The following is a 26412-nucleotide window of genomic DNA, read 5'->3' on the forward strand; positions in this document are numbered from 1 at the left end:
GAAATGTGGATACATCCATAGAGGGACAGGGAGTCTTAAGGCTAATCTCCACTGCCAAAATAATGCAATTTGACACAGCTTTAACTGCCATGGCTCAGTGCTATGGAGTTTGTAGTTTCGTGAGGTACTTAGGCGCCACAACAAAATACAAATCTCAGAATTCCATAGCACTGAGCTGCTCCAAGAAGCTTCCCATGTGGCAATTTATGGTTTCATTTCTTTCTTTTTAATCAGAATAGGATTCATTCAAGGGCCACAAAAACATTCTTGGTGTGATCCCAAGATTTACCTTTGCCCACCCCAAAATACAGGTGTCTCTTTTGCCATCTCTCACCCATTTTCACAACAACTTTTCTTTCTATTTTACATTGTAGACCTAAGATAAGACAGCTTGGCCTTCTGAGAGCAGCTACTTTGGCTCAGCATGGTTCTTGAACTTACTTTTCCTAGGAGTATGTTTAACTGTACTGGCTTTCAGAGACTCAGGCAGGGAGCATTACAGTTGAATCAAGACATTTTATGCTTCTGCAGGCTTAACGGTATACACATTTTGAAGCTGAAATTATACCTTAGTAAAGCTGAAAATGGAGCTTTACTATGGAGTTCAGAGTGAATCAGGCATGACACTGGTAATGTGAAAATGATAAAGAGACAAGGAAGAAATCTTGTCACATCACAGTAAACTGAAACTTGTTGAATTACAGGCAGTGGAGTGTAACATTCTTGAGAAATTTTCTTTGCTTTATCAAAAAATATTTGGGAGGATTTTATTTCTGAAATTTCTAAGTGGTTTTTTCTAAGTAGGAATCTCCATTTGACCTCAGATTTTTGTTTTGGTTAATAGAATACAGTGGGATCCTGGTATCTGCTAGTATTTGGTTCTAGGACCTCCTGTGGATTAAAAAAAATCCCTGGATCCAAAAGTCCTATTAGATGCAATGTCATACTGAAATGGTGTCCCTTATATAAAATGGAAAAATCAAGGTTTGCTTTTTGGATTTTTTTTAAAAAAAAATTTCAAGCTGTGGATAGTTGAATTGATGGATGTAGAAGCCGTAGATATAGAAACTTGACTGTATTCAGCATTTTCCTGCCACCGTCACTCCTCCTCCTCGTTGTTTGCTGTCCAAAAACAAATATTTTACTAAAATTTCTCAGGCATATCCTCGGAATTTGATCAAATATGAATTTTGCCTCTGAAGTATGACGTACACTCACTCAGAGCACAATGTATATTATTCCAAGGTCCAAAGACTTACAGAGCTCCAACCTCAGCACCCAGTGGCAGACTCCACATGACCTGGGCAAACAAACATTAATGTAGAACTGGATGATCAGAGAACTGACCCATTCCAGAACGTCTGCTGGTGGAAACAAGGGTACAGTTGGAGTCATGTGGATTGCAGCAAGTCACTTTGGATGTTTCACACTCAGTCTCTTGTCATCTCATGGGGACACCACATAAGCTGTGGCTATGTACTTCTTCCCATTGCCGTAGGTGGATTTATCCCAAGTATATGTCTGGATCCCCAAATCATAACCTCCAATTTTCAGGCGACATCTGGAGAACACAAAATGGACATGTCATCATCTTGCTCTTTCAGAGTTTGAGAACTTTTGCCCTTCTAGGTACTGAGGATATCAGTTCTCATCAATCTCACCCAACTTGGCCAATAATAAAGGACTATGAGCCATAGTTCAAAGAAAAGCTGGAGAACCACAGTTTCCTCGCCCCACTCTAACTGAACCTGCAACTCATAATTTAGAATAATTTCAAACAGGGAAAATACTAGCCTGAATTAAGTAGATTATTGCAAACCATTGTTTTTGCCTTCATCACAAATTGTCTTTCTCTTTTTAAAAATGGATTGGAGAGTGTGGCTTCAGCTTTACAAATAATGTCCAGGTCACAGCTCAAATATCTTTTTAAAATGGGTTGAACAAGGTTGCCTTGGGCTGTGACCTGAGCATTCATAAAAATCACTTCAGCACCTACAAACAGAAACCCAACTTGTATAGGCATGTTGGGTGTTAGCATACCTGAGCCACTTGCCTCATGCTCCCTGCCAAATACCTAGGCTGAATTTTCCACTTCTTTTAGATACTTGTCATCTGAAGTGACAAAGGATATTTGTGTCCACAACTTTTTCCCCACAAGTAGAGGGGAAGAGAAAGGCTTGGGATTTGTACAATACCTTGCACAACACAATGCATGAGCATCACTGTCTCAAGATGTAGCCATAGCCATGCTGTGGGGTTTCACAAAAAAATTTTAGACAGAGGATAGGTCTATTAATGGCTATCAGCCATAAGAGGTAAATTGAGCCTCCCTATTCAGAGGCAGTATACCACTGAATTATCAGATAACAGGGCCAAAAATATTAGAGGATTTCTGATTTTATGCTTAGCTGATTACTGTTGGACTAGGTCAGGTTGGGCTATATTCCCCCACCCTCAAAATGTTGTTGGACTGCAAACTCACTTTTGGTATCTAGGGCTGCCAGGAGCTGCATCCCAACAAGAGACAGAGAACCACAAACTGCTGTACTAGAAGGACCTTGGCTCTGACTCAACAGGACTGTTCTGATTGCTTTATTCAGAACCTGATATATTATTGATTTACGTCACAGAAGTAGAACATTCCAAAACTGTCTGTTGATCTAATACAGTGGATCCTCTGCATACGCGGTCTTCTTATAGGCGGCTTTGAGCATAGGCGCTCAAAGCCGCTGGCACACGCGGGGCGGAAGGGGCGGCGCGTCCCATTCAATTGAATGGGCGTGTGCACCCGTTGCGCCTCGCGCGCCGCCGTGCACGAGCCCCATTGTTTACAATGGGGCTCGAGCATAGGCGGAAATCACCATACGCGGCGGGATCCGGAACGGATCCCTCGCGTATGGCGAGGTTCCACTGTACTGTATTATTTGTTGACATTTCAGTGTCCTTTTTGTTTCACTACAGGAAAAAGTCTCTTGCCTCTGGCAATTTATACTTACACTTTCCCTGGCCTAGCAATGAAGCACAACGAATAGAGGCCAAACTCAAATTCAGGACTGCTTCCAATGAATGATGTACCAACTTCCTTGTAAAATCCATCCCAATTGAACTGCATTCCCAGCACATCTGGATACGAGGTCCACTGAATTGGGGAGGAGGGAGGAAAGAATTCATCAGAAAATACTTGAGAGGCTTGCTATAGCTATAACAATAGCAAGTACATTTCTATGCCACTTACCAGTGCACATAAGCACTCCCTAAGTGGTTTACATGTGTAAGCTAATTGCCCCCAACAAACTGGGTATTCATTTTAGCAATCTACGGAAGGATACAAGGCTGAGTGGACCCTGGAGTCCTGCCTGGGATTGAACTCACAACCTTGTGGCTGTGAATGGCTGCAGGACTTGTATCTAACCACTGTGCTACCAGGACTCCTGGTAGATAGTTGCAAAAAGGAAATATTTCCAAAGAAAGGAGAGATATCTTCCAAGCCTGAACAATATATCACAAAATAGTTTGCACAGTCAGGATGGGGAGGGTGTGGATGTCTGTCCCAAAGGTCAGATCCAACCCATGGAAGTTTCTAATCTGGCCTTCTGAGGTCTTCGGTTAAACTTCTCTCGTCCCTCAAACTCAACCCCTGAAGTGTAATGTGTTGTCCACACAGTCCAAATATAACATCTTCCCCCCATCCTCTCAGTGTGGAGTCTGGACGACGCAGTGCCCAATCCCCAGTTCTGGTGCAAACAGTCCAGACAACATCTAGCTAGTTCAGCACCAAACCCATTACAATGCTTTTCACAAAAAAACCCCTCTCTTTTTGCTCCATATCCTCCTGGAAGATCCGGAGCCCTCCATTGCAATGCCAGGAAGCTACCACTGCATGTTGCTCCCTCTGAGGTCCGAACAAAGTGCCCAGCCATGTGAACGATGCTGGGCTCCTCGTTTTGGGCCTCAGAGAAGGTGATGCATGGCGGAGCCACTGTGTCAGATAGCACAGTGGGATGTGTGTCTCAAAAGCCACTGAGTGTCACAAAAGAGGGCCCCAGGTAATGAGGAGAAGTCCTGGCAGCTCCAGTGCCAGAATACTCTGGGCTGCTCCCTAAGTATTCTGGCCTAAGAAAAAGGGAATCCTTACTATCCTTAATATCTCAGGTTACCCAGAGATGGAAGGAATTCTCTTCCTTCCTTCCTTCTTCCTAGGTAAAGCACAAGAAAAGCAAGAGAGAGTGAAGCTTCCTGCATTCTCACCCAGACCTTGCAAAAGCCCTGATGGTGCAGTCATTAAATGCCTGTACTGCAGCCACTCACACAAAAACCATAAGGTTGCAAGTTCAGTACCAGCAAAAGGGCTCAAGCTTGACTCAGGCTTGCATCTTTCCAAGGAAATCGCTAAAATGAGTACCTAGATTGTTGAGGGCAATTAGCTTATACTTTGTAAACTACTTAGGGAATGCTTAAGTACACTGATAAGCGGTATAGAAATGTACTTGCTATTGCTATTGCCAGCTGAAAGTGCTTCTCATCTCCAACCTGTTTCCCTGTGCTTTGCCTGGAGACACAATCATGGAAGGAAACAAGGTCACACATCTAAAATCACCGAACCTATGAAGCACTGTGTATGTGGGAGGCAGAGGTATAGGGAGAGAAACTGACTCCCTCATTCATTTCCTCAACCCTGATTTTTGCCCTGATGGTGATGTTATTATGAGCACTTGTGATGATGACAGATTACAAATCTTGCTAAGAAACCCCCTGGTATGATCACCATAAATCAAAACTGACTTTCCACAATAATCACCATGCTGTTATCTTCTAGCCATTCCTTACCAGTAGCCATCACTAGGTGGCAGCCTTGGGTAATCTTGTTGTAGTAAGGCGCTTTAAATGAAAGCCATGTTTGTTGCTATAGAATAGATCTTCATATGTAATAGATTACAAAACCAGCATTTGTAACATGGAACATGGAATTTTAATGCATATTTGTATCCGGTGGGACTAAGTCTAGCAATGCCCTCTGAATCTGCCACAGAAATCTTCAGTCGCTGTCACTGCCTTAAAGATATGTTGGAATTCAGAAACAAGTGATTGATGGGTTTCATTTTATTTGTCACTCAAATCCTGCGGCATTTTTTTTAAAAAAAGATGTACTCAGTAGCGTCACTAGGGTTGGGATCACCCAGTATAGTAACTTATGGTGTCACACACACCCATTGATCTCTTCCCATACCAAACTATGCAGAATCTTTGTACTAATGTTCCTCATAAATCATAATTCCCATATATTACTGAATGTAATGGCAATAGTGACAGAAACAACTAGGAAATTTAAAATTATACCTTTAAATTACAATATCATATTCACAGCCTAAATATATTTACGTATCCACCTTTTCATGTGGTTAACGTGAAGATATGTTTTTTAAAAAAATTAAAAGAATAAAAATATATATTTTTTAAAAAATTAGATTTTTTTAAAAAAATTAAAATTTAAAATGTAAAATTTATTTTTAAAAATACACCTGAGCCTATCATTTCTCCTCCCACTGAGCCTCACCACATTCACACCTTCTCTTAAATATTTTAAAGAGATGCAGTTGAATGTCAAAGCCTGTTTCTGCCAAAAAGCAGGTGTTTGGGGAGCAGTGGTGTCCCCTTACTTACGGTGTCACCTGGTGTGGTCACCCCATCGCCACCACCGCCGCCCCCTAGTGACACCACTGGATGTATTTATATCCCCAAGATAGTATTACCCATACTCACCGGCCCATCATAGTTGTAGCTCAAATAGTTGATAACACCCTGTTTCTCTAAAATGTAAAAACGAATCCAGTTGTGGAATCCAGATACCTTTCCTTTCTTGACTTCACCTAAACAAAGAATGTGTCCCATTTGTAATTTGTATGCAATAAACCATATCACAGTATGAATATTTCAAGAATGCTTCCTGTAACAAAAGGAAGGAAGGAAGGAAGGAAGGAAGGAAGGAAGGAAGGAAGATCAGTTCTTAATATGATCCTAACAGGAACAGTTGTGATCTCTATTCAAAGTAGCTTTGGTGAATTGAAAAACACACAGCAGATCAAAAGGATCCCTGGGGAACTAACAGAACTTGTCAGTTTAACCAAGGGTGCTGCTACACTGCATCATTAATGCAGTTTGACTCCATTTTAATTGTCATGGCTCCATCCTATGAAATATGGGAGTTTGTAGTTTTTTTGTTGAAGCTGAGCTCTCTGATAGAGAAGGCTATATATCTCACAAAACTACAGATAAAATAACTCCATAGCATTGGGCCACAGCAGTTAAAGTGGTGTCAAACTGCATTGTTTCTGCAGTGTAGATGCAGCCATACTGCACCAGCAAATCAGCAAAATGGCACTTTTACACTACAAGTAGGGTTACCAGACTGAAACCTGGAGAGAGTTATGTAGAAGGGGAAATTTCAAAAGGTCTTACTTGTCATATGGTTGCATGAAAAGAAACACCTACTGAAACTTTCTCTTCCACACTACCATTACAAGTACAAGATTTTCAGTTTTTAGTTTCGTTTTGTTTGTAACCGTTACTGTAACTGTGGCCTGTTACAGACAGCCAAAATAAAGCTGCTTCAAGTCACAGTGGAGGTATGATGTTTCAATGATGCATGCATCCTAAGAGTCCAGAAGCCGCACCAAAGCCATGCTCCAGTAGGGCTGGAGGTGGCTTTGGTGCGACTTCTGGACTCTTAGGACTCATGCATCATTGAACACCTTACCTCCACTGTGACTTGAAGCAGCTTTATTTTGGCTGTCTGTAACAGGCCTGTAAGCTACAAGTGTCCCATACGTGAGAAAGATGGATATAAATCAAATAAAATAAAATACCTAAGATATATGTTTGGGGGGAAGAAAAGAGGGAGAGGACAAATTTATTGTTGTTGTTGTTGTGTGCCTTCAAGTCATTTCCGGCTTATGGCAACCCTAAGGTGAAACTATCATGGGGTTTTCTTTGCAACGTTGCCTTCTCTTCAAGCTGAGAGTGTGTGACTTTCCCAAGTTCACCCAGTGGGTTTTCTGGCCAAGCAAGGAATCATGCACTGATCTCCAGTATTGTAGTACAACACTTTAACCACTGCACAATGTTGGCTCTCTTTTAGGTCACCTCAACACATCGTGCTTCTCCATTTAAACAAGCTAATTTAGGAATAGCCCTAGTGCAGATACAAGATATTGATACAAACAGCCCACAGAAAGAATGGAACAAGTAAATGTGGAGGCGACACCAACTGGTAAAATCCAGGGAGTTCTATATTAAAAGAACTCATGTTTGTTTAGACCAAACTAGAAGAAACCAAAAAGAGACAAATGGTGACTTTAAATAAATGTAAAGAATGCTCAAAGGGACAGAGAGCAGAATTTGTTTTTGTTTGTTTGTTTACATGCTCTTTTGAGTCTACCTGTAAAAACGTGCTCAAAGCCACTGGAGTCACCTTCATCGTTCCCCCGAGAATAAAGCCCAAACCACATCATCTTCAGATCAGCAACAAATTCTGACTCTGTGTCATAGCGATCTGGGAGAGAGATTGCAGAGGGAAGGTAGATGAAAAGTTATTAATTCTTTATCAACAAGAAGTCAGGCTAAGAGCTACTAAGTCAGAAGGCCTTTCCTATTCTGCATAGCTGGGTTATTATGAAACATGGGGTTCCAACTGTGTTGGAGAATGATGCATTCAGAAGCAGGAATTGCCCCTTGAAATAAGACAAAAGTAACCACACCTGCAAGAGAACTATAGAGTATACAGGATTATGCCAGTTTCAACCATACTCAAAGCTGAATCACCCACAGCAGCGAGGGTGCTGTTTCCTGTGCAGAAAATATAATTTAGGACCTAGTCTACACTAATTTTCAACTTTTTGTGCAGAAAATAGCATTTACAGCACAGGAAATAGAATTGTTTGAGTAGAATATAATATTTCTGCTAAAAATATTATTTCCTGTGCAGAAATAATGTTTGTTTCCTGCATGTATAATGCTGTTTTCTGTGCCAAAAATTTCCATGTATGAATTATGCACAGAATAAGCTTCAAACTGCAAAGGTTTTTATTAGTCATACCAGGATTCTCCTTGGGTGCATCTACACTTTATTAATAATGCACTTTGACACCACTTTTACTGCCATGGCTCCATCCTACAGAATCCCAGGATTTGTAATTTGGTAAAGGACCAGTATGCTTTAACAGAGAAGGCTAAAGACCTTGTAAACTACATATCCCATGTTTCCACAGGATGGAGTTACAGCACTTAAAGTGGTAGCAAATGGCATTATTTATACCACATGATACTTTTTGATCATGGGGGTGATATTTTCAAATACTCTTTCTATTTGAAATTATCTGCAGCAGTAGCTTTGGAAGATTATAATTGGGGCGTGAAAGCTGCCATTTCAGCACTCACTTAGCACCCATTTAGAAGTATATAACTTCTGATAGGCTTCTGATATAGGGTGCATTTTATTAGGATAATAATTAATAACTGTTGACAGATCAAATTCATAATTTGTCTTTATTTTAAAAAATGTAGGGAATACTTGGCTTCACAAATGTTTGGACTACAACTATTGCAATCTTTTTATTTGGCTATGTTGGGTAGGGCTGAGGAGCTATAGATGAAAACATCTCGAAGGTCAAAGTCTCCCCACACCTGCTTTCAAGAGAAATATCTAGATGAGTGGCAAACTTCATTACTTGTGATGGGAGGCTTTAAGTCAAGAGTTACCACCATTTTGAAAAGCAAAAAAGAGGACACATTTACAGACTTATTACTTTAAAGCACCAATCACTATAATGGCTCTCAAGCAGCATTGGGGTGCAAGAAGCAAAGAAGCAGCAGCAGACATTTTAAAAATCACCTGATATTTTAACAATCCACACAGACAGAACATTTAGCTCTGATAAAGAAGGGGAAATGGGGGCATGGTAGCCCTCCAGGGAACTATGCTCATGAGTCAAAAGTCATGTGCTCCCCCCAGATTCACATCATCCTGTCTGGACAACACAGGCCACTAGCCTTGGGTCAGGATCTGGCAGATGGGTGTAACCAGACACCCTGTTTTTGCCCTTCTAAGTTATGATGTGGGTCTCCTCACCAGATGAGATGGCAAGGCAGGTACATGGCACATGGTAGTAGTGGGTCCATGGCACAGTGGTGGGCAAGTGTGCAAACACCTGCCTGTTGCCAAGCGGCCCAGGGACCGACCCAGGGCGGGATAGCATGGGCATGGCCCATCTGCTTAGGGTCCAGGTTTAATGGTTTATGGAGAGGAGTTAATTTTTTCTTGTTTTAAAATGACTGACAAATATCTTTTCTAGGTAACATCCAATTTTAATCAGAGCTTGGAACAGTTTTTGGACTACAACTTCCAGGATTCTGAGAGTTGTAGTCCAACAATTAACTTTTCCAGTAAATTATCAAAAGTGGAACCAAGAAACGTTTGCTCACCTCTCTGTGTTCTCATTATTCCATTAAATCACTTTAACTGTGCTATTTTTTTTTTCTGTCATAGGAAACAAAATTGTAGAGAGAGATTTCTTTTTTATAGAAATAAAATAAAATCATTAAATCGATAGGAATGAATGATTTACTTTTGTTGTGAAAGAAGTTGTACAGCTCTTTCATGACTTCTGTCTTCATGATCTCCTGGAGGAAATTGTCCTGTTCCTTTAGCTGGTCTGCTGTGAATTCTTCCTCCGTCCCAACCTTTTTATGATAGTTATCCAGAAGCTTAATGAAACTGGCATATGTTGGTTTAGAGAAGAGCTTCTTCTCATTGACATACTTGAAGAGCCTGTATAATTAAACAAACCAACAACAACATCATTTCCTAGTTACAAAGATGGCTGTTCTCTCCACAGGCTATTCTTTCACCAATGAAGGATGCATCCCATACTCCGATAGGGACAAATCAGAACAGAGGCCTCCCCCAAGACAGGGATGTAAAGAATATTCACAAATTGTCTCATTTTCAGCAAGAAAGGATATCCTGTCACAGTGAGGCACCCCAACAAAAAATGCCAACTGCTGAAAATTTTCAAATTCAGCACTTTTGCAAAAATTTATAATGTGGCTTTTTTTTTTTTTTGCACCTATTGGTTTGTGACAAAAACAATGCATTTAAACAAGAAATATTATATTTTGTGCAGTAAACTCATCTCTATGCAAAAATCTTGGTGGGGTGGGACTGTTTCACACAGGCTCTACAAATCCTGATGATGATGATGATGATGATGATGATGATGATGATGATAGGGAGAAAAAGTTTGATACTTTTGTTCTTACTTGTAAGAACAAAATAAATAAAGATTTGTATCTTGACACTGTGACATGCAATAGTGGCCTGGCTGGCTGGTCCTCACAGAACCTGCCAATTTATTTGCCCCAGGCAGGCCCTTATACCCTTGCAAGTTAGGTGTCAGAGATACATCTAGTAAGGGTTTTTCTACCATTGAACTGGTGCCATTGGAGACACTACACCTGCTACCTTACTATACCCACTAGCTCACTCTATCACATTACTGCCAGCTGAGCCACCATCCAAGATTGGCAGTCCCATTCCTCTGCCTTTTATGTTCCCAAACCATTCCATCCTAGATGCAGGCTAATAAAGCCTCTGTTTTGCTGTACACAGTGTACTTCCTGAAGTATAGTAAGCAGAGCTGGAAGTAGTTTGTTATAAATAATACAATGCTTGTAATTAATTCCTTTATCCAAAAGCTAAAGATACTGCAATTTACTGAAGACTTAGGGTGCATCTACACTGTAGAAATAATGCAATTTGACACCACTTTAAGTGCTGTAGTACTATCCTATGGAATCCTAGAATTTGTAGTTTACAAGGTCTTTAGCCTTCTCTGCTGAAGAGTGCTGGTGCCTGACAAAACTAGAAATCCCAGGATTCTGTAGGATGGAGTCGTGGCAGTTACAGTGGTGTCAAACTGCAGTATTTCTAGAGTATAAATGTATCCTAAGTCCCTTTAAACACAATGAGACTTATTTCTGACTAAATTTTTCTACAATGTATTATTTTAGCTGTCTTGTTTTAAAGTATATTAAAACACACTTTGGGTCCCACTTTGGGGAGAAAGTGGAATATATTTTAATCAAATAAATAAATAATGATATGATGATAATAATAATAATTATTATTATTATTATTTATCCGCCCCTCTACGCAATGCAATCTGAGTGGCTTACAACATTAATCAAGCATGACTGTTGTTGTGAAGGAAAACTGTAAAGTTCTTTCATCACTTCGGTCTTCACGACCTCCTGGAGGAAATTGTCCTGTTCCAGACTCAGATGTATGTAGATGAAACTTGTTTGAAATCCTCAAAAGTATTTTGGTACCAAATACTACACATGTACATGTAGTGCTATAAGAGGTGTTTTAGAAGTCTCATATTTGCCATTCAGAAAACTATTAATTTTAGCTATAACACAAGTCTTGCATCTGAGGTAGTTATACACAGAAACCTAATTAAAAGAATAGCCCCTTTGCCTTTGTTTAAACATATACTCATGTATTCATTATTTGTAAACTGAAAAATCACTTGTAAGAACAGAATTCCTTACATCTTGGATATCCACATGCAGCTTTCAAGAAGTCTTTTCCCATTCAAAGGTAAAAACTAGAATGCTAACTATCCCCATCCCATCTCACTTTACAGAATGTATTTCTGCAGTAGTCACTTGTCTGCATACATTCACTTTGCACTTTTCAGACTCTGTGGCTACTGCCACACTGCAGAATTAATGCAGTTTGGTGCATCCTTTACTGTTATGCCTCCATCCTATTGAATGCTGGAATTTGTAGTTTGTTGTGGCACCAGAGCTCTCTGACAGAGAAGGCTAAATATCTCACAGAACTAAAAATCCCAGAATCCCACAGCATTGACCATGGTAGTTAATGTCATGTCAAACTGCAGTGTGGCAACAACCTGCATCTCAAGAGGGTTTATAAAAAATATGCATTGCATTTCTGTGAAGAAACTCACGGTTCTGGAGACTGGTCTTCCTGATCCTTAGTATTTGAGGCTACGTGTTGCTTGTTAAGGATAATGTCAGACTCCTGTGCCCGGTTGTGGTCACTTTGGTAAAGCTGCTCAGATGCTTGCTGTAGTTCTTCATTGTTGATTGCATCATCACTACTGGAAAAACCTCCTTTGGAAGAAGCAATTATTGTAGCATGAGACATGATGTTACAAATATGTGATTTGTCAAGGGTGAGATAGATCTCATGTACTCCTGAAACCAGGGTGGGTCCAAAAGAGCAGAACCTCTTCTTCATGAGTAGTAGAAAGCAGCTACAAAGAGATCATATGTACACACCCACCCACATATATTAGCAAGACAGGGGGACTTGTCCACACTGTAGAAATAATCCAGCGTGACACCAGTTTAACGGTCATGACTCAATGCTATGGAATTCTTGGAACTGTGGTTTCATGAAACATTTATCCTTCTCTGTCAGTGAGCTCTGCTGCCACAATAAAGTACAATTCTGAGAATTCCGCATCATTGAAACATGACAGTTAAAGTGGTGTCAAACTGGATTATTTCTCTAATGCAGATGCAGACAAAGAGATCTGTAGATAATGTTCTGGTCTGTGGCAATGTCACAAGTGCTTATTGATAAGAGTTACAAATGTTCATTAATACAGTCACAACATCTCAAGGCTGTATCATTGAATACTAAAGTCAGGATTGTCCATGCCATAGTACAGTAGGCCCTCGGTATCTGCGAATTTGATATCCACAGATTTGAACAACTGCAGACTGAAATGAAGAAACCTTTATTTTTTTAAAAAAATCTGTGATGGCCAGGCTGAGAAGTGGTTCCAGGGCAATAGCAGAGGCTGCTGCAGCAAGACTGGGACAAGCCAATGCTTCTTTTCCTCATGGAAGGCAGTCCTGCCCCAAAGCCACAGTTAGAACTTAAACTTCTTCCTCAGTCTCTTTCCCACCTTCACATCACAAATCTGCTGCCAAAATTTAAACCCCTGTCTGACTCAGTTCCCATCCTCTCACAAGGAAGCCTCTGTTGGAATTCAAACTCTTGCTTTCCCATGTTCTCACAAATAAGCCTCTGCCAGAATTTATACTCCTGTCTCACTCTGGGGCTTTACAGGCAGCGTATGGTCACCACGCCCCCACTCTGCCCCCGATGCTGGCATTTAGCACTGGTCTGTTCTAGGCCTCTGTTGGGATTGACAGCCCCAAAATGGTGAGTGGGAACGAAATAAGGCTAAAACCGATTTATATATACACCATTTTATTTGAATAGGAACGAAAGCGGATCACTTAAAGCGAATCGATTGGTAAATGAGAACGAAGAAAAAAAGTGATTCAGAACGCGGGATAAGACCAGGGTTATTTTGAATCGATTTAACTGATACCAGTGTATTTTAAAGCGTTGTAAATCGCAAGTGGGAACCACCTCTTCTACTTTCTGCAAGGAAGCCTGTTGCTGCTATATCTCCTTGCCCCATTCCTTCAGCTGCTCCTCCCTGAGGTGGAAGGGGTTTAACATCTGGCAGAAGCTTTGTAATGGGAAGGCTGAGAAGGTGGGGAAAGAAGTCTGGAAAAGGTCTAAATTCTGGCAGCGCCTTTGTGATGGAAAGGTGGGAAACACCGCAGGAAGACTGCCTTTCTGGTGGCCAGACCTTGTTGCCCAGGTAATTTTAAATGTTAAATACTGACTTGAGCATCCACAGTTATTGGTATCCGTGTGTGGGGGGTGGTGGGGGGGTTCTGAAACCAAATCTCCACAGATACCAAGGGCCCACTGGATTTCTGATTTCTATGTATGTGTGTGAAAGTTGGACAGTGAAGAATGCTGCTAGGAAGAATAACAATTCATTAAAAATGTGGTGTTGGAGGAGAGTTCTACAGATACCACAAGAAAAGGCAAAATGACTGGGTCCTAGAACAAATCATGCCTGAACTCTCTCTAAAAGCCAGGATGACTAAACTGACACTGTTGTACATGGAGACATACAGTCGGCCCTTCTTTATACACTGATTTTTTATACACGGATTTAAGCATCCATGGTTTGAAAATGTTTAAAAAAGCATAAATTTCAAATATCAAATCTTGATTTTCCATTTTTTATAAGTGAGACCGTTTTGCTATGCCATTATATTTAATGGGAAATTAGCATCCACAGATTTTGTTACCGACGGGGGATCTTGGAACCAAACCCCAGCGTATAACAAGGGTCCACTGTATTAGAAAAGACAGTAATACTTGGTAAAGTAGAACGTGGTAAGAAATGAGGAAGATCGCATTCCAGATGGATAGACACAATCAAGGAAAACAAGGACCTGAGTCTGCAAGACCCGAGTAGGGGGTGCTAATAGGAGGGTGACTTGGAGGTCTCTCATTCATATGGTCACCATAAGTCAAAGTTGACTTGGCAACAGTTAATAACAACATCCCATTGCTGCATAAATCTTTACATTTATAAATTTCAGTAATGCCAATGGTATATTAGAAATTGATATTTAAATGTACATTCTGACATAGCTTCCCCCACTCCCTTTGGTGCAAATCAGTATGGAAATAAGGCAGAGCTGGTTGCCTGTGAACATATCTGAAAGTTGCATAGACTGGTAATGGATTAATTTGCCCATCCATTCCCTCCTCCGAGTACTTTCCATATTTGATTTCTGGCTAGCTAAAATCACAATTACCTATGCAAATAATGGCTAATGATTCAGTGCTTCAGTCAGACATGGGCAATGAGCTGCTTCCTTGTAAGAAAGAAAGCACCTACTGCTGCTCATTGTCAAGTATGGAGAGATGAAAGCCAATAATAATAATAATAATAATAATAATAATAATAATAATAATAATAATAATTTATTTCTATACCGCCCTTCTAAAAATCAGGGCGGTGTACAACAAGAAAATCCATACAATTAAACATATTAAAATACATTAAAACATTGCAATAAAAACAAGCAAACTCATGCCAGCTCAACCAGCTGACGACGGAGGGGTGAGAAAATATACCGGGGGATAGAGTCAGGGGTAAGCCCGCTCGAAAAGATATGTTTTCAACCCCTTCTTAAATTGGGCCAGGGAGGTGGCCGAGCGGAGATCAATGGGCAGCGAGTTCCAGAGGTTGGGGGCCAATGTGGTAAAGGCCTTCCTGGTGGTAGTAACTAGTCTAGCCTTTGGAACTCTTAATAATTGCTGCCCAGTTGATCTGAGTGTGCGGGGCGGTGATTTTTTTTAATAGCAGGAGAGGAGAAATTTACTCCTTGTCCACACATCCAGTACCATCACTGGGGGGTATGCAGAGGGTGCAGACCACACTGGGTGACACCCAAGAAGGGGGTGACACCCAAGAAGGAGGGTGAGACCAGGTCAGCTCCCTTCCCCCCTGCATGGAGGCATTTCCCAGTGCCCCGGCCCAACAGACGGGCTTTTTCGGTTACCCCCCCACCCCAGAAACCCCACTGGAAATCCAGGCCCAGAAGTCCCACCCCCCGGAAGTTCTGCCTCCCACACTGGATGTCACCCGGTGTGGAACACCACTGCCCACACCCACCCATCTCCACCTCATTCAGGTTTCCTTGCTCTTTCTAACTCCAATATTCACAGTAGCTAGTAGGATTTCAGGAAATGGAGTTTTCCAGCAGAAACTATATCTTAAAAAAAAAAAAAGAAGACAAAAAATAGGGCTTTCTAATGAGAAATCAAGACTCTTTACATCTGCAAAAGACTCACTGCTGATAACAGATTGGAAGTGGTAGAACATGTTTATTGATATGAATTCATTCAGCTACTGGCATTTTTGTTCTCAGTTTAGGGGCCTAGCTATGGGGGAGGTCAGGATGAGCACATACAATTTCAAAATTACTACTAAACCACAGGTGAAAGTTCATCTTTACTGTGAAGTTAAAGGCTTTCATGGCCAGCACCCATAGTTTTAAATAAATAAATAAATAAATAAATAACAAACTCAAGATAGGAATAAATTGTTCCAGATTATGGCCACACAGCCCAAAAAAACCCACAGAAAACTATTCATCCTTATTAGTAATGAAGGTAGGAAATCTCTTCAAGTATATGGTTGCTGATTGGCAAGCACTTCTTGTCAAATCTGGGAACTGTTAGTAAATTAGCACTTACATGTACCTGTCTCTACTATTAGCATCATCACCTGGTGGTTACCAACTCTTTTACTGATATATCAACAAGAGGGATCAGTTACATCAGTAAATCAAGTCATTTAGTGGGATCCTGTACTTAGTATATATAGCATACCTCTCATCAAAAAAAAAAAAAAAAGGGTACTCACCCATTTCTTTTTCATCTGTATTACCTGCAAAAGAAGGGAGAAATAATTACATGAAAACCAAACCATCTCAACATTCTTTCGCCAGCAGGAATTTCATTTTTTGAATTTTTTAAAAGAGTACCTCAGGGTACCATTAGATGATAGATTTAGAAACTTTTTAGAAGTGCTTCCCAAGTGATGAAAAATGTGTGTTTGTTGTAAGGCATGATTTTTCTCACCAATGTATTTTGCATTTAATGTTTTGTAGTTGGTCATTGGAAGATAGACACAGGCTTTACTTTGCAAGACTAATTGCTGGTTCGTGCATCTCTGAGCAAGTCCCCTTGCAGGAAGAAAAACATTGTCAGAAATATACGTTCCACATGACATTAATTGACTTTAAAGCTTTCTATTTATATTTTTAAACACTTTTGTGTTGTTTTTAATTTGTTTTGTTTTAAATTTGTTGTTAGCTACCTTGAGTCCCTATATTGAGGGGAAAGCATTATCGTCATAATCATCATCATCATCATCTAATTTGACTCCTAGTGATTCCTGGGAATACCTCTTCTCAGAAGAAGACAACATAAAGACCATCCAGTCCAAAATACACAATCAAAGCAATAATTTTTAGTTTTTGAAAACTGTGTAGTTTTCTAGAACCAACTTCAAAGGATTGTTGTTAAGTATAAAAATGGGGAGGAAGACTGACTATTTCCCTTTTGAGTTCCTTGTTGGAAAAGAGGGATAGAAATACTACAAATGAATTAATGGAGAAAATTAATTGATTTTTCTGGTATTGTGTTAGGGGGGGGTATCTTCAAGAGTTCCCTCATGTAAAACTTTGCAGCCCCTAGACGCATCGTCCTCATTGGCAAGTCACAGAAATCCCTTCACCTTCTTGATGCTGCTGGTTAGTCATTGACCAATCAGTCCTATTTGCAATTCCTATCCTCTTCTGCAAAAGTTTTGACTAGGAGACCTACCTGTTTTATAAACATCATTGGCCATGTGAGATGCAGTTGCCTCAGAGAGACAGTAGGCAAACAAACAGAAAATCCAACTATTAACCACAATTTTGAGTCCTATTAAGCCTATGATCAGCCCCTGCTAGGGTTGCCAGACTGAAAACTTGAAATGTCTCCTGTTCCTTTAATATTTGTGTAGAAGAGGAAATTTGAGCAGATGTTGCTCATCATGCAACCAGGTAACAAGCAATACCTGCTGAAATTCCCTCTTCTATATAACCATTAAAGGCACAGGAGCCCCTTCCCAGTTTTCAATCTGGCAACCTTACCCACTGCTCTCTCCCAATATGAAACCATAAGTAGTGATAAAAATGGAGACTGGGGTGGGGAAAAATGGAAGTAGATTGTGCAACTGCATGCATATAATTGCCATGGACACATTTACCTCTGTGGTTCCCATGCCAGTGGGATGGTGGATTCACTCTGTGTTTTAGTGCAAACTTTAAAGGCGCTATCCAAGAAGTTGGAGCTATTTGCGGTACAGGATAGCTCCTTTGAAGTTCAGAGTAAAACCTGGACCAGATCCACCACTTCACTGATAAGGAATCCAACAGTTGCCACTGATCTGGGGCCACACAGAAAACTTCCCCCTCAAACATCCCCCCATCCCATGTAGATCTGCTGTATTCCCACTGGGTACAAGACTAGCCACTCTGACTTCCAATCCTGGGAAAAGAGTGGGATACAAATAAATAAATAAGTACAAGAAACCACATCAACTGCTAGCCCCACAACCCCAAACTGAGACTTTAATTGCCAAGGTAGAATATTATGGAATTCTGGGGTTTGTAGGTTTGTGAGATATTTATCCTTTTCTGTTAGAAAGCTCTGATGACCAACAAACTACAATTTCCAGGATTCCATAGCATTAAGCCATGGCAGTTAAAGTGGTGTCAAACTGCATTCTTTCTGCAGTGCAAATTCAGCCTGGGATAGTACATTTCATTCCTCACATTTTTAACTGGGGACATTACTCTTAACTCTTTAGAAGAGGGAAGAGTTTGGTGATAGTCAGGCCTGTTCCATATCATTATCTACCCAAGCAAACACCAGTAAAACAGAGATGCATACATGTTCCCACTCACCTTGCCCACAATAGGTCTTGTAGTCTTCACAGCAGTTCTGATGCGTTTTGCATTTACTGTTGCAATGGCAAACATCCTCGGGGTTATATTTCTCATTACAACGCCCTTTGCAGGAGTCAGGGGGACCATACAAAGCTGAAATTAAAGGTAGGACACGAAGGATTCATAACTAATTACTGTGGAAGCTGAACATTTTCATGTACTGGGAAGTGAGGCATAAAGCACCAGCATAAAGATTATGAATAGCTGTCAACCTGATGAAACACAGATGAAATGTAGGACATATGTGGCCAAGTGATATCAAAGTGTGGTTAAGATGGCAGATGTCATTAATCAGAAAGACTGCCACAGTTTGCTTTTGCCTGAGTCTACTGGGAAGGGCAGCACTCTATCCCCTTCTCCCCTCTGATGATTCAGTGAGAGCAAACTACTTTTGCACTTTGAACTTCATTTGCAATAACTGAAGTAAACTGAGGTCAAAAAGGGAAACTGGAAAGAAGAAAGAGAAACTGGGACATTATAAAAGCATCAGAAAAAGTGGGATGATAAAGTATTAATTAGGAATTTTCCTGTTAAAACGGGACAGTTGGAGTATACGGTGCACTGGCAAAACCTAAGACAGGGCTAGCCTTTTAAATGCCAATCCAACCTTACCACAAGGCAGAGGCAACAGATTGTAGGTGACATAAATTGGCAAATAATTGGCAGGTATAATTAGAAGTGTTAGTGGGATTGTCTGCCTCATGTGCCTCCAAAACATGGCTGACTTTGGGCACAAAATCCCTTATCATGAGTATACAGGATAGGAGTGGAGCAGAAATACTATTTGCTGCTCCATCCCAGACAACAAAACATCTTAGGCGATTTTAAATGTTTTACAAGTGAACAGGGGTGCTGATTCCTGGCCTAAAACCACCTAAGCCATCTTTGCACCCTCATGGGCGAGTCCTGTTCCACCTATACACAAAAACAAACACAACCAATTTCTTGGAACAAGACTGTGGCTGTTGTTAAGTGCTCTCTGGTCAACCCCAATTCATGGTGACCATATGAATGAGACATCTCTGAGCCCCCCTATTCCACTGTTCTGCTTAATTCCTGTAGATCAAGGCATGTGATCTCCCTGATTGAATCTAGCCATCTGGCATACAGTCTTCCTCTCTTTCTAGTAGCCGCTACCTTTCCTAGCATTATTGTCTTTTCTCTTGAGTCGTGCCTCCTCATGATGTACCCAAAGCCTTAATTTGATTATCTTGGTTTGCAGGAAGAGTTCAGGCCTGATCTGTTCATGGACCCACTTTTTTGGCTGTCCATAGTATTCTCAGCATTTTTCTCTAGCACTACATCTCAAATGAATTGATTTTCTTCTTATCTACTTTCTTCACTCTCTAGCTCTCACATCCCATACATGATGATGACGAATATGATGGCTTGCACAATACTAACTTTAGTGCTCAGTTTTATATCTTTACTCTTTTGGATCTTGCCTAGTTCTTTAATGGATAGCTTTCCCATAATTAGTCTTCTTATTTCTTGACTGCAGTCTCCATTTTGATCAGTGTTTGATTCAAGATATGGAATGTCTCTATTTCAATTTTTCATTATCTAGGTTGTCATTATTTTTGTTTTATTTATGTTCAGCAGCAAGCCTGCCTTTGCACTTTCTTCCTTGACTTTCTTTAGTAATTGTTCCGTCTATGATGTTTTACGTTAGTAATATGGTGTCATATGCATATCTTAGATTATTGATGTTTGCTTCTCCTATATTTATTCCTCCTCCTTCTAAGTCTAACCCTGCTCTTTGTATTATATTTTATGTGTACAAATTGAACAAGTAGGGTAATAAAATGTATCCTTGTCTGACCCCTTTGCTAATTGGGAACCATTCTGTTTTTCCATATTGTGTTCTAACGGTAGCTTCTTGCCATAAATACTGATTTCACATCAGGACTATCAAACGTAGTGGCACTTCCATGCCTTTAAGAGCATTTCACAATTTTTATCATCTATGCATATTCTGTTCTAACTGTAGCAACAAGGTAGGCCACAGCTTTTATTTGATACAGCTGCACAAAGGCTTTGTGCATACAGTATGTACATCCGGATCTGGATAACAATTGATCTCTGTAGTGGTCAAAGCCTTAACTCATGTGCCAGGCAAACTACTAGGATGGCAGCCACCTCTGCATTGTTCTCTTGTCATCTGGGAGTGTGGTCAAGGCAGACACCTCCAAGCAGGATGCTCTCTTAGCTGGTAAAAAGCTCTGAATCCAACTGAAGGCCAGAGCACTGGGGATCTGCCTTTATAGGAAACTGCTCAACTGGAGTGAAGCCTCCATTCAGGTTCACTCCAGTCCTGTCTAGCAGCCAATGAATTCAGATTCACTGACTAGAGGTTTCCCACTTCTTCCCAAAGGTGGGATATACATGTAATTAAAAATAGAAATAAATACACTACCCCATGTGGAGTAAAAGAGAGGCCTGGTTGCTTTGACTGAAGCATGCAGAGAAAATTGAGTTAGGTAGCAATGGTGACTTATGGCTTCCAAATTAGTGGGCTCTGAATCCTCTGTAGAGTTTAGTCCAAACTTTAAAGGAGTTGTCTGAGAGGGAAGATTCCTCATCTGGATTAAAACCCACAGTGGATTCACTACCCCACTGAGTAAAAAGCCAATAGCTGCTACTTTACTTCAGAGGATCTGGGGAAAATCAAGCAGCAACAAGCATCAGATAACAGCCTCATTGCATAGGTATCAAACAATTTACTTCTAATTAGCCACTACTGGAAATAGCACATCTTTAGGATCATTAATCAGGCAATTATAAGTCCACCTAGTCCAAGGGTGCATGTGCTAAAACTGTTCTGCCTCTGGAAAAGGTTCTCCACCCTGAAAGATGGTGCAATAGGAGAAGCCTGTCTTGATGTGACTTCAGCTGGGAACTTAAACCTTATTGGGGCCACTGTTCCCATTCCTATAGCAAGATCTGTAACTGCAAGATCTGTAGCTATGTGAACTCAGAGTTCACATAGTGCAACCATGTCTGAGACAAGAAAACGTAAGCTAAAGTATCCTTTCAAGGCTTGTCTTTAGCAAGGGGGTTGGCTAGAGGGGTGATTAATGTGTTAAATTTAAAATGCTATAAACCCATATGCTTTTATATTGTTGATAGTGATATTTTGATATTAGCATTTTATAGAGTTTAATATAACAGAACAGTGAAGCTAATAGATAGAGACATAGGTTGTTATGGTGTATGTTTACCCAGTCAGTGCAGGTTCATTTTTGTTCAAGGTTGTTGTGATTATGTGGTGGTGAAAAGAACTATCTTCCCAGGACTTTGCCAGAATGCCAGACACCTGGACAATTAACCATTACATTATGACATTGTTCTATGGCGGGAAAGTCCATCCAATCATTTTGTTACAACAATTCATTGGAGAGGGATTTTAATATATCACTATAAAAGTATTGTTAATATGTTTGGATTTTGGATCTGACAAAGATGTTATAGACTTGCTTGTTAAGGTTTCTTTCCTGCAAATAAAAGCTGTTCATTCAGATCAAATGGATCTGGATTCTGATTTTTGTTTCTGAAGCTAACCTGTGATCAGGGGTTCCCTGACAAATATGGAGCTTTCAGTACTGTGGTAAAATACCAAGTGTAGAAATATAACATGAAATAACAATGTTAGAACAACTCGTGCTCCTAAAATTAGAAGGAAGAAAGAATACTTTTGAAACAGCTCTTTGGAACTGGGCCAGCCTTTACCTGTTTTCTTTCTGCTAATTGACTCCCTGTTATCCCACATCAATCGCCATTTGGGTGTATTAAGGACCTCACCTTTTTAATGTACTCACTCTTGTTATTTTAACCACAGTGAGACATGCAGACTATTTTCATGGTTTTCCCATCCCCAATTGCTAAATCCACAGCAAGAAAAATGTTTGTATTTATAAACACTGGAATGGGAAGAGACAGAAATAAACATTTGGATACCCTTATCCCTGCAGTCTTTCTCCTTCATTTTCGTTTCCTGTCCATTTACTGTTAGCCATATACTTTCTGTGTGCCGACACTCGCAATATTTCACTATAACTAACTGGAATTCCAAGACCTGGATCCCATTCACACCACTCAGTTATAACACTATGATACTAGTGTGACTATCATGGCAATATCCCATGAAATCTTGGGTTTGGCATTTGAGGGAGGGACATTCTCAGTCAAATCACTGATGTGCCTTTGACCAAACTACAAACCCCAGGATTCCATAAGATGAAACCAAAGCAGTTAAAGTGGAATAATAGCACTGTAATTGTGTAGTGTGTAAAGGTCAGGTCTGAAGCCCCCTTCTCCACTGTGTTATGCCCTTCAGAAGTTCCATTTTTTTAACTGCAACATCCATCATCACAAACCAGCATAGCAAGGAGGCCTACTCTGGAGCTCCATAATTTATTGGCCTACCACAATGACCTTGAAGGCACCAGACAAAATTGTTTTCTCTCTTTATAGTTAGAATTCCTTGTTTAACTGTATGAATATACAGTACTTTGCCCATTCCAGAGAAGAGGCTGGTCAAGCAACTCAATAACCTATATTCTGTTTTGGGCCCCAAGACTCTAGGAAATAAGAAGCTGTTTGGATTCATCCCAAATTTAGAAGCTGAAGAGTTTTATTATTTCATATTTTCTTATAGCCACATCAGCAGACTGGCTGACATTCTTAAAATACACATTGAATTTGACAAGCTATGCTTGGAAGCCAGTGTGGTGTAATGGCTGGAGTGCTGGACTACAACTCTGGAAACCAGGGTTTGAATCTCTGCTCAGCCATGGAAAACTACAGGGTAAGACACCATCTAACTCCATCCTGAAAGAGCTTCAGGAAGCAGCAAGGAGAGGTGGGAAAAGATCACATCTAATCCCCACCCAGCCATGTAAGTCCATCTCAGCCCTGGCACAGACCATCTCTGCTCCACTGCCCTGCCTTGCAGAGGGAGGAGAGGAGAAAACAGAGAGGACAGACAAGGAAAATCAAACAAGGGCCAGTTGACAGATGAGAGGCTAAAATAAAGAAGGTCATGAGGGGGAAGGAAAAAGGAGGGTAAAGAGAGGCGGGAGGAGAAGGGTAGGGAAATGATCAAGTCAACAATAATGGGGGAGAGAGAATGACAAAGGAAAACAACTACTAGGTGGCAGCAGTGGTGGTGGATATCACTAAAGTGAAGAGCAGCAGGGACATCATAGCTAACACTTGTTAGCACTGCAGACAGGGTGGTGTAGGTGGTCCTCCTTGTGTAATGTCCCACCTAGAAAACCCTATGAGGAGACACAAACTGTCACACAAGCAGGACAAGAGCACTAACAGAGAGATAGATACTAAACTAAAGGAAAATACACTTGCAAGAGCAACTAAGGACAGTCAAAAATGACAAGGCAAACAGTAAATGCTCTCAGAAAGACAAACCCCATCAGAAGCAGCACCACACATAAAACAAGGACATGGAATGTGTGAAGCATGAGCCAAGGGAAGTTAGACACAGTGAAAATGGAAATTCAACATATGAACAGAGCATGTTGCTTGTTCTGCTCAGCCTCTAAAACTGTCTTTGTTTGGCTGCAAAAAAAAATTCAAAAAATCTGAAGAGCAAGTATGTAAATATGGAGAAATAGAACATGAACCAATGGATTCAAATTACAAGAAGATAGACTCTATCTAAACATTAGGAAGAACTTCTTTACCATAAGAGCTGCTCAACAGTGGGAGAGACTTCTTTAGAGGGTGGTGGGTTCTCTGTATTTGGATGTCTATAATGGAAATTGGATGACCATCTTTCAGGAATACTTTTATTGTGTATTCCTGCATGGCAAGGGGTAGAACTAGATGATCCTTGTGACCTCTTCCAACCCTAAGATTCTAACATTATACAATTCTATGATCTACAAGTTTTCCCCTTATTGTAATGGGGTACATCTTGGACTTTACAGTTCACACACACACACACACACACACACAGAGGATCCCAATAAAATGTACTCAGTAAAATGTATCTTTCTTTTCCCTCCCCTACCTTGATGGATGATCCCTGGAAACCCCTTTGCACATGCTCACATCCCCCCTTGAGCTCCATTGTGGAAGAAAGTATATAAATAAAATAGTTTTACCTGTAGTGCCACAACTTAAAATCATACAAGTTTTTACTTGTTGCCAGCACAAGAGATGTGCAATATAGGTTATTCCTCCAGGGCAAACAACTTTCATGCTGGATCTCAAAGACGCAGACAAAGTGATGACACAAGACTCTTTGTCATTATGTGTATCACAATAAGAGAGATAACCTTCAGGGAGGCACTGAAATCCCCAGCCTGCTGTGAATGTGTGGGAAAAGAGACATGTTGCTCTTTAATGACAGCGTGATTTTCAAAGCATTGATTTGCCACTGAGTACAATTTCTAGGTATTCTTGGCCCTGTGAATCCTATGAAATTCATGGAGGCACACACACACATGGACACACACATGGACACACATCAGTAGAAATCAGAAATGTGACATTCTTGATTTTTGGCCTAAATCTAATGTTCGTCCAAACCTGAGTAAACCCATTGAATCAACTGTCAAAACTGTAAATTAAGACATATATAAATCCCATGAATTCAATAAGTCTATTCTAGATAGGTCAAGCAATTGTATTTAGGTTCTGTTCTACATAAGGTATGAGATAGACTCTGCATTTTAAAAACTAAGTTGTTCCCATAGCATACCTTGGCCAGTGTGTGTGTGTGTATGTCTTCTTTCTGATACTTTGATTAAATATGTTTGAATTTTGTTTATAAATAAAATTTAAACCCTCAAAATAAGCTGTCCAGAAATGAATGGTGTGGCCCTCCAGAAGTTAATGAACTGCAGTTCCCAGCATTCTTCTCTGTTGGTTATGTTAGCAAGGGATGATATGAGTCTGCCTGAGTCTTACAATCTATGGATGTTATCAGACAAGGGAAATTGGAAGTATAATCCAATGGCAATCTGAACGCAATCATGGGGTTTAATGTTATTGCATGATAGACTACCACACACAATTTTGGGCAATGAGAAATCAGTCTGAACACAATCATGGGGTTTCACATTATTGTTTGATAGACTACCACACACAATTTCAGGCAATGGCAAGCTATTTTCAGGCAATGGGAAGTCAGTTCGAACGCAATTCGAATTCATGTAAATTCACTGAACTAGTGAATTCATGTGAATGTGTTCTGGTCCCACTTTCTTTTCATTTGAAATTAAGAGAAATTCCTCCCATGTGATAACTTTGTAAGGGCTTTCTCTGCTTCCCATCATCCTCCCAGGCTTGGTTGGTGGGGAGAGAGCCTTCTCAGTGGCTACTCCTAGGCTTTGGCATTTCTTGCTATGGAAGGTTCAATCTGCTCCTTCTGCATTGTCTGTTTGCAAACAGGCAAAGACCTCCTTGTTTAAGCAGGGCTTGTTTGAATAGGATGGAGTGGTGTGATGTGCACTTTTAATATGCACTGAGCATTTTAAGTGTTTAATTGTTATAAATGTTACTGTTTTTAAAAGACTGTTTTAATTGAGCGTACTGTGTAATGCTTTTTAAAACTTTTGTGCTTCATATTTTTTATAACTGCTCTGTTTTGATTTATGCTATAAGCCACTTTGAATCCCATTTGAGAGAAAAGCAGGATATAAGTTAAATAAATAAATAAATGACATTATTATTATTATGTTTATGTTTATTTATAAAGCACCATAGGTTTACATGGCACTATACAAAGTAATTAGTCAAAATACAGATAGAAGCCTGCCTACAGCATACAGTCTAAAAACAAAAAGGGAAGAATTTATAAAATTAACAACATGTCATTAAAATAACTCTAAAACAAGGACTATAAAACAGTAGACATCGACACAGTAGCGCCCTTGAATTTTCCATTCCAGATCTACATATACATTGGAA

At 40.2% G+C, this 26412-nt stretch overlaps 1 protein-coding gene across 1 annotated transcript in view; it reads right to left on the reverse strand.

The window, feature by feature from the left end:
* Positions 1 to 608: 608 nt before the first annotated feature.
* Positions 609 to 26412, reverse strand: part of ENDOU (endonuclease, poly(U) specific) — a 32100-nt gene continuing 6296 nt past the window's right edge. Inside the window, exons 2-9 of the mRNA XM_042453229.1 lie at positions 18436 to 18570; positions 16344 to 16367; positions 12030 to 12195; positions 9621 to 9823; positions 7436 to 7549; positions 5761 to 5867; positions 2997 to 3139; positions 609 to 1561 (exon numbers count right to left, since the gene is read on the reverse strand). Coding sequence (XP_042309163.1) covers positions 1447 to 1561; positions 2997 to 3139; positions 5761 to 5867; positions 7436 to 7549; positions 9621 to 9823; positions 12030 to 12195; positions 16344 to 16367; positions 18436 to 18570 — 1007 coding nt within the window. The 3' untranslated portion in view covers positions 609 to 1446. The remainder of the gene's footprint in view (positions 1562 to 2996; positions 3140 to 5760; positions 5868 to 7435; positions 7550 to 9620; positions 9824 to 12029; positions 12196 to 16343; positions 16368 to 18435; positions 18571 to 26412) is intronic.

This window comes from Sceloporus undulatus, chromosome 2, assembly GCF_019175285.1.
Source record: "Sceloporus undulatus isolate JIND9_A2432 ecotype Alabama chromosome 2, SceUnd_v1.1, whole genome shotgun sequence".
NCBI lineage: Eukaryota > Metazoa > Chordata > Lepidosauria > Squamata > Phrynosomatidae > Sceloporus > Sceloporus undulatus.